Below are 14242 nucleotides of genomic sequence, written 5' to 3' on the forward strand. Positions count from 1 at the left end.
TTGAATGCTCCCAGCAAACATTTTTTGTTTTTAAAAGAGGTCTCATAGATGTTTAAATATAGTCGTCTTGGCTAAAACCAAGCTAAATTTGGGCTGTCACGGAAAATCTAATAGACGTCAAATAAACAAAAATTAATGATTACACATATAAAGTCTAATCGGTTCATCGGGCTATTCTTATATGTCTATTAGATTTCTGCTGACAGCGTAAGTTTAGCCTTGTTTTAGCCAAGCTGTCTACTCTTAGATGTTCATTAGACGCCTATTAAACACAAAATTTTTTGCTGGGCTTTGCTATGAAACATTTGTCTGGGACTTTCCTAGTATTGTGTCCTAAATGGAAGTTCTTTACACTTTCAGTAAAAAAAAGAAAAAAAAAGAAAAGAAGAAAACACCTTGCAGTACACAGTTGCTCTCCAGAGACAAACATGCTTTATAATTACCAGTACAAAATTTGTAGTGTATCCAACTACATTCATTTAGCTACCTCATTGTCTTCATTAACCAAAAGGCTCTTCAAGATATACATTCATATACACACACACACACACACACACACACACACACACACACACACACACACACACTACCTACACTTATAAAGCAAATAGGCAGATTAGATGGGCAGTTGAATTTATTAACATTACCAAATTGAGTGAAAACTACAGGTGAAAAAACAACAACAGTGAGGGCATCTCAGTAACGTGACGTTTCATCAAGTCACCAAAACCAAACCATTCAAGTTCAACTTTCCAAACCTGGGTTGTCCAGTGGTTAACACAGCAGTAAAAAAAAATAGATATATATTTTGTATTTATTTTTTACTCCCTGAAAGCATCATCACAGCCATCGTCAAATGTATTTGTTCAAACTAGCATGTAATTACAGGAAGCACAGCCAAAAGCAATTGGAAAGATGAAATGACTTTTGAAACGGTCCGTTAACAATACTTTCATTCTGATCTAATCCATTAATGCACTCTGATAAACCTCCAAATCTTTTAAAAACACTTTTAAATGTAGCATTTAAAGCGGTCAAGGCAAAACCAATGATGACACAAAATGGAAGCATTTCAGAGCTGTGAAGGACACTGTAAACTACAATGCACGCATTAAGAGTTGAGAAGTTAGCTGTATCCTCAAGCCGTAAGCTGCTGGAATGATATGGATTGTGTGGTGAGCTTGTCTATGGGGTCTGGGTTAGGAGTGGAGAAAGAGGAAGGGTGTAGCTCAGGGTGGTTCAAACAGTTTCAGTTGGCGAAAGTACGCTTGACGGCAGCAACAATACATTTGGCACTGATGCCAAACATGTCCAGCAGCTCCTGTGGTTTCCCACTTCTGGGCACACGGCTCACGGCCAGCCGGTGCACCACAATGCCAGGCTCTTCACCCACAGCAGACAGAACAGCCTCGCCCAGACCACCTACAATGAGAGCAGAAGAACCAACATTAAAGACCTCTGTTTGGACAAAATGTAACAAAATACTAAGAAAACTATTTTCTTTTCCGCTAATAATGCTATTATTTGGATGGAAAGAGCAGCTCACCCTCTTTGTAATGGTCCTCCACAGTGATCACTCTTCCTCCTGTGGCACGAGCACTCGCCACAATAGTGGAGGCATCCAGGGGCTTAATGGTGAATGGGTCAATAACCCGAATGTTCACACCTGGCAAATTGAAAGAACACATCACAATTGTATATACGTTTTTATACACTATAGCAGCATGAAAAAAATGGTGGTCTAGTACATCTAGAAAAATGAACTTGATCACTTAGATTTTAAACTTCTTAGGGGAAGAAAAATTTACATTCTCATACTTGGATATTTCTTCACCACATTCCCCAGTTTCATCTACCACTTTTTATTAACAACTGAAGGGTTCAGATGCAAAAGCCCTAAGTACCATATGATATTTTATTTTAAAATTAGCATTTATCTCAGCCTCCTAGGAGTATGTTCAGCATTCCTCTTAAACAAGTGAAATTACTGAACGTACACACAAGCCTGAGAAAGATGCTCATTTTAGAAGAAAATCTCAGATGACAAAGAGGCTTTCACATCTAAACTCTTCAATTTACGTCAGAATTATACACTTGCTTATTTAAGTAAGATCTTTTATGGTTTTATCTATATCAGGGTCTCTGCAGATAACATGATGTCAAATTTAAGACTTTAAGACCTTTTTATGACCATTAAGCATTAAATTTAAGACCTACATTGCAATATCAAAGACACGCGAGAGAAAATGTAAAAGCACAAAATTAGGGGTGAAATAAATGTATTTAAATTGAACAGTACTAAAGACAGGTTAAATGCACCATTGAACTACAGAAAAAAAGAAAAAAAACCATCTTAACGCTGATTTATACTTTCGCCTGGCTTCGCATCGCACACCTCACAGAACAGATGAGGCTTTTATACTTGACGCATTCGCCATTGAGATATTTTTTTAAATGACAGGGGGCGGTCCAAAAAAAACTAAGTAAAATCAGACGAATAAAAAGAAAATCATTATCATTGAAGATGTTTTTTGGGGGCCTCTTTTTTGTTTTAACAAACTTATCCCTCAGGCTTTTCCAAAGTTTAAAAAACACTTCCCTCCTTTGCCATGGCTGTTGCAATTTCTAGCCAAGAATTATTGGTCATCTGGTTCTTTCTATGATCACACATGGACGGATCATAAAGATGTCAGTCTTATATTTTGGCTGTATGTTATATGATGAGATATTTCCAGTTTCAAACACTTAAAGACAAGGATAAGTTTTATTTTAAAAACATTTTTTATATTGTGCTGCATCCTTCATTCTTTTATAATCACATTTGACCTGTTTTTATGTTTTTTTAATCATTTTTATTATTTGTTTTTATTTTTATTTTACTTGTTTCTTTTATTCTTGTTTATGTAAAGCACTTTGAATTGCCACCGTGTACGACATGTGCTATATAAATAAACTTGCCTTGCCTTGCCTTATCCTCCATAAGGTGCACCATACTAATAAAAAAACAACAACATTTAAATATAACCAACACAAGCAGAAATGTAACAGTGATAGAAAATAGGGAAACACTTGATAAGGTATTATAGCCTACTGTACTATTCACTCTTCAAATAAATGTCACTATCAATCCCATTTTATCTCTAAAATAAAGTGAACTAGTGTCTGCTGTACAGTGTTTTGTAAAGTACAGTAAAGTGCTTCAATTAATCTGTTGTGGTAATACTATAGTTGCTATGGTAACACAACAAGTGTATAATAAACAAACTACCCAGTGCTTTAGTTTTGTTTTTTTTTGTTTTTTACAATATAGGGTATATTATTCTACAATTCACCACACTTTACTGTAGAAAAACTACACTGCATTTCATTTTATCAGTTCACTATTCTTAATACTACAGTATGCTGAAGCATCTCTGGAGAGCAAAAGCACGAAAGGAGTCCGACGGAGTGAGAGCAGATCATTCGCACGTGAGCAGCCAGTGTTTTGAGAGCTCGCGAGCAGTTTTGTCCACGAACAGAGGAAACCGGCGCGTGAGAAGAGATTCGCTCCCTCGTATTACAGCGCTCCCGACTTATAAAACTGCGCTTGCGACATTTGTCAGTGAAATAACGACATACTCTGCCAGACGAAATCATGTCACGCGCACTCAAAGCACACTTCCTCAAACACAGCGATGACGTCACATTTGCCGCGCGCACTGAGTTTAATAACATAAAGCTGATTGGCTATTGCAAGCTGACCTTTTTGTAGTTGTAATACCGCAAATTAAAATTGGATTAGTGAAATAAAGAACTACAACACCCCAAAAACCAAGCAACAACAACAAAAAAAGAATTTAAATGAGCATTAGATGTAGCGTTACATGGACATCGCAAAAATAAGACCTGTGCAAAAATATTTAAGACCCAGAAGAGCGAATTTAAGACTTTTTAAAGCCTTAAATTTCGATTTTTAAATTTTAGACTTTAAGACTTTAAGACCACGCGGGGATCCTGTATATTGATAAATTATAGCCAACTTGAATTACAAGATTCAATAGTCTTGATTCATAAGGGTCTAAAACAGGGGTGGGCAAACTCGGTCCTGGAGGGCCGGTGTCCTGCACAGTTTAGCTCCAACCCTAATCAAACACACCTGCTTATAGATTTCTTGTGATCTTAAAGACACTGATTAGCATGTTCAGGTGTGTTTGACTAGTGTTGGAACAAAACTCTGCAGGGACACCGGCCCTCGAGGATCAAGTTTGCCCATCCCTGGTCTAAAATGAAACTGGGAATATTAATGATTTTAATTAATACAATATCCTAGCCAATGGATGCAGAACAAACCTTCTTTGGCTAGTTGGTCATGTGCTGCCAGCGCCTCATGGAGTGTGACTCCAGCTCCAATAACGGTCACCTGATCTTTGCTGGACTGCCGCACCACCTAGAGGACAGAAAGAGAATTTAAGAAAACCCCTTAAAGCAGACCGTTTACAGCTGTCAGACAAAAGGCCCTATATTTGTGCACTGCATTACTAAAGGCAATATTTTATAAGTTTCAGCACAGCTGCTAACTAATTCTTGATGTAGCTTGAAACTCCATCGTTTTTTTTTCCCTCACCTTGGCTTTCCCAATTTCAAATTTCTCTTCAGGATTATAGATGACTGCAGTGTCAGGTCGACTGGTTCGGATGAAACAGATACCCTAAAAAGAAAAAGAAAACCGCAAAAACACGAGCTAAATAACAGCCAGTTATGATTATTGGTAATTGAGAGTGATAACCAACTATGAGACCAAGTTAAAACCATAAACCACACCTTTGTATTGGCTGCAAGCTCCACAGATCTCTCAGTAGACACTCCATCACTAGGGTAAAACACCGTGCATGTTGGAATAGCGCGGAACATGGCAAGATCCTCCAGAGCCATCTGTGAGGGACCATCCTCACCTAATCAAATATCAAACATTTATTAAATGCTTCCATAAAATCCTCAAAGATCAATAAAAGGGACAGCAGAAGAGATCTGACAATTACATTAAGATGAACCGCAATTGTTGCCATACATTTTACTTACCAATGGAAACACCACAGTGAGAGCCGACCAGGTTGACATTAGACTGGGAGATGGCTGCCATACGGATTTGGTCGTAGGCACGAGCAAGGAAGGCGGCAAAAGTGCTGGCGAATGAAACAGTGCGCTCACGAGTGGCACAACCAATAGCCACACTCACCTGAACAGCAGAAAAATAATAATAATAGGTTTAATATGCAATACTACAAAATTGCATATGGATATTTTATGTTAAAATTAACCAAAACTAATATTCAAAAGTTTAGGGTTGGTATAGTTTTCCAGAAAGCATTTAACAACAATTTATTTAATGCATCTTTTAGCTAACAAAAGTCAAGTAAAAACATACTGCTCCCATACTTTTGAATATTAAATAACCGTTTAAATATGTATTACATAACTAAAACCGGTCTACTTATTGCTGAATTAAATCTAGTATTTAATTTCATGAAAACATCTATTTTCACCTCTGAATGTTCATAGAGGAAGTCTTTCTGATTGTGGGAAGTCATGTTACATTGAGTAAGCACTTGTCAGTGATTAATATTAGTCAAAGTGAATAGTAACAGATAACATTTGAATGGGTGAGGTCAGGTATTTTACAAAGCACTATAAAAACAGGTGCACCACACCTTCAACCCGTCACAAAGCTCTACAAACGGCTTACAGAATCATTCATCTGTGACATACATGACACACTGTCAGCCAACATACTTTTTGATATGATGCTTGTAAACTGTCAGCATAAAAGTGGAAAAAGTTACACACCATGTTCTGCTCTGCAATGAAGCACTCAATGTAGCGATCAGGATGAGCCTTCTTGAACATATCAGCAAAGGTTGAGTTCTTAGTATCGCCATCCAGTGCCACCACACGAGTACTGGCATCACCCAACCTTTTCAGGGCCACACCGTAAGCTTTCCTGGTGGAGATCTGAGTGGGCAAACAAAATCAAATAACTAACAAGTCCTACTTTAAAAGTTATGTATCATTTTTTAAAAGAGTTAAAATTCCGAAACAAAGAAAGAAAGAGTGCTGTGGGAGCAATTCAGAATTTTAGGAAGTACAACACTGAAAAAGAATTCAGACCGGCTTAAATAGTAAGACATAGAACACACAATTTTTCAACGAGTTCACAATAACACTCTTCTTATTGAAACTTTGCTCAATTTACAACCCCCCCTTAGAGCTAAACGGCTCAGTTTTACCATTTTTTAATCTATTCAACCAAACTTCGAATCTGGCGGAAGCACTTTTAACTTCGCTTAATCACTGCATCAGATTAGAGCATAAGCATCTCACTCCAATGACTTAGCTTTGATAATTTCCCTATTAAAGCTGGACTCTTCTCTAGTAACGCTGTGTTCCAAGTCTGACAGAAAATGAAAAGTTGCCATTTTATAGTCAGATATGGCTAAAAACCACTCATTCTGGCGTATCAATCAAGAAATATTGTTGTCATACCACGGCTGCAGCACGCACATGAATATATACAATGCAGCACCTGAAAAAGGTTTTGAATCATCTCACAAATGTCTTCAAGACTTGCCTATATCATTGTACTGACAGAAGCAAGCCAGTTTTCATGTGCTGCATAATATCATTATCAAATACAAAACAATATGTTGCCTTCAAATACTATTAAAATTAAAGAGTTATTTCATTTGTTAATTCTGTACTAGTTCCTGGATCACTTCCGAATCATTGCACTGTATACAGTATGAAATTTGAAGTCAACTTACTAGGGTTGCATGGTTTACCGGTACTAGTATTGCAAAACTATGGCTCCAAAATACTGGCGGTGCCACTGTAGTATAGTCATTAATGGTTTATCTACAATAGATCATGTTGCATGTTGAAAGTCACTAAAATGCTCACGTTTGTGCAACATTAAACTATTTTATTTTATTAGTCTGTGGAGCCCTTTAAGGTTATAAAACTGTGTAGCACTTGATCTAATGCAAATCTGAATTGGATCATTTCTGTTCCTGTTAATATGACTTCGTAGATACAACAACAGCAATCTTTTGTGAAAAAAAGTGAAATTTTGAATTACTTTGGATTGTTACCTGATAGGAATGAAAAAGAAGAAGAAAAGAAAATGGACGAAAAACTTAATAGCAACATGAAACATTGAAAAATGAGTACTTCATATCGCCTAAATTTGTTGGGAAAAAATGCTCTTTTGTAACAAATTTCATTCTGTATAATTTGTATCTTTATTTTAATGTATTTTTGTTGGTAAGTTACCTACAAAAACAAAAACAATGAATATATTTTAGGTGAAGTGACGTGCAAATAATACCTTTTTGGCTTTAAGGGAATTATGAGTTAAATTCAAGTAGGCATATTATAACATAAAATATAGTATTTCTGACAATTTACTTTATAATTTATTAGTGTCGTTGAATTAATTTATGGTCTCACGACAACCCTACAAACTTACAAATCTGATCAAATAATGTCTTTTTCAATGAACAAAGCTGATATGACTCTAGCTTCAGTGCAACATCTGATATACACTTTATAAAAAATGTCTAAGCTTCGCAACAAGAGCTTGCACTGACATGGCTGTGTAAATGGAGTGACTTGAACACCTCTGAATAGCCACTGTATTTTGCTTTTAATGTTCACACAAATATGCACAGCAGGATTTAAAAGCAGTCGCCAATCAGCAGTTATCAAATCAACTCAATTTTAGAAGTGGCAGTGTTGCATTTTTATAAGGCAAGTGTCAAAGTGGTAATAATGCAGAGGGACTTGACAGAATTAGCATCAGTTTATCACCTTGTCTCCAAGCTTGTATTCTGGGGCTGTGAGCAGATGGATTGGGGACAGGTCAGCTGGAGGCGCGTCCTCTTTTGGTGGCTGAGGGTAGAGAGGCTTATTGGGAGACTGGATCTGGCTCAGGAGGTCATTAATCAGCTCCTCTGCACGGTCTTTAGGCATCGGCTTCCCGTGCCAGTTATCCTGATCCTCAATGCCTGAACAAAACACCACAGGTCTGATGGTCATTATGAGGATTACCATAACATATCATTCATGTTAATCATAATCATCATCCTGTACTGCAATCATGGTGTTAATCACCTTTGAGACCTTTGCCTTTGAATGTTTTAGCTACGATGGCAGTGGGCTTCCCCTTCACTCCTTCAGCATGCCACATAGCCTTGCACAGCTCCTCCACATCATGCCCATCCACTACATAAGTGTTGAAGCTGAAGAAAAATAAATCGGTGGTAAACACATTGAGTTATCAAAAGGCAACACGGCTGTGTTCCAAATGGATGATAGCAAGAATTACATCACTAGCTGCTTAGTTTTGTCTATATAGGCTAATACAAACAACAGTATGCAATATCATACACAATGCAATTACTTAATTGGAGCGATTGTGTAAGATTTAGGAAGAAAAAAATGGTAGCTGATTGAATCATACCCGAAGGCCTCACAGCGCTCCTTGTAGACGTTCACATTGTGCTGCAGTGGTGCTGGCTCACTCTGGCCCAGACGGTTCACATCAAGAATGGCCACCAGATTGTCAAGCTTGTAATGGGAGGCAAAAGCCATGGCTTCCCACACCGACCCCTCTGAACACTCGCCATCTCCCAGCATACAGTACACACGGTAGCTAATGATACAGTAAGACAAGACGCATTCAATTCGACAATTTCGGAATAATTACAAACAAAAGCTTTCCATTATTAAAATGTTATTAGTTTATTTCAATGACTTCTATTTGATCTCTGGCACCACAGAAGTATGAGGTTTTGAATTAAGTGTACACAAGCAAATTGGTATCGTAGGCCATGCTATAAGAAAAACATAAGTCATAGTGCAAGCACTCTTTAAAGTTTCATAAGTCAAAACTTTCTCTTTAGTCTAAAACATCTTATATTGAAGCCAATCTACCAAACAACAGGTTGTTGAATATGCCACCTCATTAAGGGCGACTAATCTCTGCCTTTCCAGAGCTCATATAAACTTGGTGCCGTTTAATTTATTTTTATGGTGTATTTGTTTTCAAACATTATATGATTCAACAGATGTTTACACTGGCCCACACAGCTGCTCTTTTGAAAAAAACATTTAAATATGCTAAACTGTTAGCCAATCATAACAGCAGACTTTTTTTTGAGTCTACAATCTGTCATGTTCATTCAATCAGTGTTGTTTCTTCAAAAAAAAAAAAAAACACCATAAAGACTATAAATTCAAAATTAGGAGGATTTTTTGGTGTAAAAATCTTGATAACTAAAAGTGAAATAATGTGGAACAAAACACTCTCTGGAGAACACGAGTACCTTGATTTATCCAAGTATTTGCCGGTGTAGGCCATTCCACAGGCAGCACCCAAACCCTGGCCAAGAGAACCTGTTGCTACATCCACAAATGCCAGTTTCTAAAACAGATATGACAGTGTTAACACACAAGTCTGCAAGTCTTAATTAAGAAAAAAAAAAAAACTAAACGGGTATCTATTAAGGCTGTGACAACAAATAAATTTGCAAATCTGAATACATTGCTATTCTCTTTTTGAATCAATTCTGAACACAGATTTTACCGCCAGATGGCACTGCACCCTTTACAAACAGCAACACTGCCAAACCTTACATTTTCAACTTAAAAGTAAAAAAATAAATAAATTCATAAAAATAAATTACTTAACGAAAATGTTTAGGCAAGTAACAAGAGTGTTCATGGTAAGCAGTGTTTACATCTAACCACTTACAGTACGACAAAGCACAGATGCTCTTCTTCATGCCAACTTAGAGCGCAAGGAAAAAACACGCTTAAAGCACCATCTGCTGGTTAAAAAATTGAGCTCAAAATCCATACCATAGAGCAGGGGAGCCCAATTTTTTTCTTAGGTAAGGCCAAAAAATAAGCTAGATTGAGGACTGTGAGCCGAAGGTAAATATATCAAGCTGTACTATAAAGTTGCCATGAATAATTTCCTCGTTTATTTAAAAATAAAATAGAAAACATTACTTAAAACAGATTAACTAATCCATTATTTATATATATATATATATATATATATATATATATATATATATATATATATATATATATATATATATATATATATATATGTGTGTGTGTGTTTTTTTCCCTTGCATTATATAATGAACCTGTTATAATGAAAACACAAGAATTCTTCCATTTACAACATAATGGAGTTTTTTGTAGCTCAAAAATAAAACTAACAAATGAAAGGTTACGTTAAATTAGAAATGAAAGTGGATTAAAACAATTAACCACAACCCTCCCCAAAACTCTCCATCTCTTCTCAGATGGGATGGTGGGCTAAATCAAAGGTTACAATGGGCCAACTGTGGCCCGCGCACCCAAGTTTGGCCATCTCTGCCATGAAGATTCACTAAAAAAGAATCCATGAATCACTATACATTGATTTATGGTCCCAGCTCTGTCTATTGTTTTGCCATGTTTAGTTGTTTGTTGACCACAAATGTTTTTCATGGAGTTATAAATGTGGTGCTACTCACAGGAGTGGGGTGACCCTCTAGGTCAGAATCGATTTTGCGCAGGTTTAGCAGATCAGACGCTTTAATATATCCAGCCTCTGCCCAGGCAGCATACAGAATAGGAGCAGCATGGCCCTGAAAACAGCAACAGGAAGAATGCATTAAGTACTTGCAGGAAACAAACAAGTTCAAGGAAGCTCCCATCCAGCATAAATCACCAGTCCACCTTGGATAGGATGAAGCGGTCATTGCAGGGGTTGCGGGGATCCCCAGCTTTGTAGCGCATGGTGTGGAAAAACAGCACAGACATGAGCTCGGCAGCACTGCAGCAGGAGGTGGGGTGTCTGTTAGAAGGAAAACACATCTGTATCAATCCCTCCATCAACCATTAACCATCAGCTCAAACATGCTGGATGTTAAAAACCAGTCCGACGTGCAGGTTATCGTTCACTTCAAAATCAAAAAACTGATTGCAAACGGTACTAGAGGGCAAAACATGACCCTGTCATCACTGGGGATTGAGGTGTAGTAATAGACCTTATCATAAGAATCAATGACTTTAGCTACTGCCAAAACTAATAAAAATTATATGAACCATTTAATAATCACTGGAGTTGTAGATTCAAATAAAGAAACAACAGTGCAATAGACCAAGGTATAAACATTCTGCTTTTTTTGAAGGTGCAAAAGGTAAATAAAACATCAGATTAGTAATTCTAGTGCATTTCACTGCAAACCTGTGTATTGCTTAGAATCATTATTGAAATTGCATAGAAAAGATAAACCTGTACATTGTTCTACTCTGCACTGAAGTCACATTGATGAAACACATTGTTATGACATACATGTTTGGACTTCAACTAAGGATGCAGTAGAACTGTTAGTTTTGTTTCTAAAAAGTGTTTTTAATTCACAATAAGACCCATGCAATTCAGTCGCCACAAAACGGTTTAACCTGTTATATTTTGATTGCGAGTCAAACTACATGCAGTCTTGTGTTATCAGTCAGTTTACTCCTAATTCTTCACCACAAAAACACCACTGATTAATTACCATATTGTCCTACAGAGTGACTCATTTAGGCTGAAATAAGAAAACAAAAATGGAAAGGGTTAAGAAAACTCTCCACTGATCCGTTTCAGAATGAATGATTTGGCTGCAAAAGGTACAGACAAAGGAATGAGTCATGATAAATTCTTCCTTGTATAAACTGAGGATTCAGTAAGAACAAAAACTGGTTATTGTACGCTAAAATAAAAATAAGGAAGTGTCATAACCTAAACAAATAGTATCAGGTAAACGTTTCAAAATTCTGGAAAATCCTCAACTTGAACGAACGAAAGATTATTCGTTTATTGCCAGAAAGGGTGTGTGAGGTGTTTTAATATATTGACCACCTGACACATGGCGTCCAACAGAAAAAAGTTTTTCGATTTATCCTCTGCAGGTTTAGAAACCCCCATGTGGGACTTTGGTTCATGTTAAGAAATGGCCTCTGTGGCAATAAATTGGTCCACCGTACAAAAGAGAACTGCAGAGCAGAGATTGAGCAACGTCAAAGTTTTCCTGCTTCATGTGAACCTCCCTTATCGATTTATACTTAAACAGAGCGTGCTTTTAATTTGATTTTCATTAGCATCATGGAGGATAACAGCACTTTAACCCACAGCACAACGGACACCACGAGACCTCCACCTCTCCACGTGACAACCTGTAGGAACCGTGCAGACGCGAGCTTAGTGTATAAATTAATTAGTGATGAGAAGAGTCCTTTTCGCAGAACGGTTCTTTTAAACGGTTCGGTTCAAATCGATTCTTTCGAGTCTGGGCGTACTTGCGTCATTACGTTGCCATGACCCGACGTGACATTCCATAGCTGTAAACATGCATAAGTGTTTATCACGTATATTGCGAATTAAAATCGTGACTTAACTCAGCAGATAAATCAGCAAACTAGAAACTAAAGACAATTTAAATTTCACTTATTTCAATTTTAATTCATTACAACTCCATTTAAAATGTTGACAAAATCAAATCAACAACATTAACATAACTTTTTTTGTGCATTTCCAGAATAATAAAAACTGTCAATTTAAGTCAATCGCTTTAACAAATCAGCTGTTGCTCCCAGTGTTCAAATGGGGTCTGTGAACAGATTCAATATCCGCACTCACTGAAAAGATCCGACTCGTTTACGAATCGGACATCGCCATAATCAATCAGTTGCAGCTCAACCTGTGATACTTTTAGAATCTATAAACAATGAACGCTTTATAATCCTATTTAAAATCCCCCACACACACACATCCGTGCTAATAATAGTGGCGATGAGAGCTAACGTTAAGCCAATTTCACTGGTCATCTTTATAAGGCCGCGATGGGCTAAAAAGCTTTTAAATGTAGCCAGTAACGCTAAAGCAGCTATATTGCATTGTGTACAATTTGAGTTATATTATATTAATGTTTTATACTAACTACAATGGTCGAATGAAAACAGAAAGCATGAGCTCCATGCCCGTCCCCCTCGCCAAGTTCACGTGCTATGCAGAAACGTAAAGTGAACATTTGCACGACAAATGACATAATTGAGCACATACAGCTGTAAACATGTCGTTCGGTATCCTATAAAGACTTTAATAATGATTTTAAATGAGTGTAACTTAGACGTCTTTACCCGGAGTTTGAGGCGCATGTTTGCCTGATGGAGTGAATCCTGAGCTTGTTCGCAATGTCTTTCAGGGCCTGCAGAGTTTTCTCGTCGGGTTTGTGGTAATCCATGGTTCAGATGTATAGGGAGAAAACGCAATGAGATATACCCAAGTGCTGTAGCTCAGAAATGAAACTATCCTGATTCTACGGAAAGAATAATTATAGCAAGAAGTGCAGCACAACCAGAGGCGAGTACGGTGTGGGACGCGGGTAGCGTGGTGCGTGTGTCTTTTAACTGACGCGTGACGTCAGCTGTCAACTCATGCGCTGCGGCGAATCATTGGACGACAGGCTTTTCGCAACAGCATGGCTGAGGTGAGGTTGCCAGATCAGAGCAGAGACCGCAGGCAAACACAAACAGAGCTCTGTTGTAATAAAGCTCACGACATGTAAGATAAGGATGAAAGGGTACTCGGGACTTCTTCTTTTTTTAACTTAAGTGAAATCTTCATCTGCACACACGGTTACACTGATTAAATGTTGCGACGGTTGTAAAATCTTTCAAATGATTGAGATGATTGAATCACTGATTCGTCGAGTCATGATGACGGTCAGGAGGAAAGGAGTGCGGAAACTGTTTAACCCTATGAGTTTACAGCTTTATACATTCTGTTTTAAAATCCTCTAAATTACCTAAAACCTTAAAAACAGCAAAATCATATTTACATATAATTATTTTTGTAAAATACCCTGTCATGAACATTTTATTTTTTGCTGTAAATTATATATATATATATATATATATATATATATATATATATATATATATATATATATATATATATATATATATATATTTTTTTTTGGAATAAAATTGTAATTGTTAACAATAATTGCAATGGACTAACAAAAAGTATTCTGACAGTATTTATCGATTTAAATGTCAGTTTCACTATTTACTAAATTATTGAAATAAAGAGCTTCCTTTGTTAACATAAGTAAAGAATTACAAACAATTTAATAATTATTAATTAACCAACACGTAAAAA

The 14242-nt window shown here is 36.9% G+C and overlaps 1 protein-coding gene across 1 annotated transcript; it reads right to left on the reverse strand.

Annotated features, from left to right (window-relative positions):
- Positions 1-616: 616 nt before the first annotated feature.
- tktb (transketolase b) lies at positions 617-13485 on the reverse strand. Its single transcript, NM_198070.3, has 14 exons — positions 13219-13485; positions 10771-10888; positions 10566-10679; positions 9360-9457; positions 8495-8686; positions 8146-8273; positions 7843-8039; positions 5824-5988; positions 5059-5215; positions 4801-4931; positions 4604-4687; positions 4330-4426; positions 1547-1666; positions 617-1422 (listed from the first exon to the last, which is right to left on the reverse strand). Exons 1-14 carry the CDS (start codon positions 13320-13322, stop codon positions 1250-1252), a joined length of 1878 nt encoding a protein of 625 aa, NP_932336.3. The 5' UTR covers positions 13323-13485; the 3' UTR covers positions 617-1249.
- Between the last annotated feature and the right edge of the window lie 757 nt (positions 13486-14242).

The sequence above is a fragment of the Danio rerio genome, chromosome 23, assembly GCF_052040795.2.
Source record: "Danio rerio strain M-AB ecotype USA chromosome 23, GRCz13ab, whole genome shotgun sequence".
Taxonomy (NCBI): Eukaryota; Metazoa; Chordata; class Actinopteri; order Cypriniformes; family Danionidae; genus Danio; species Danio rerio.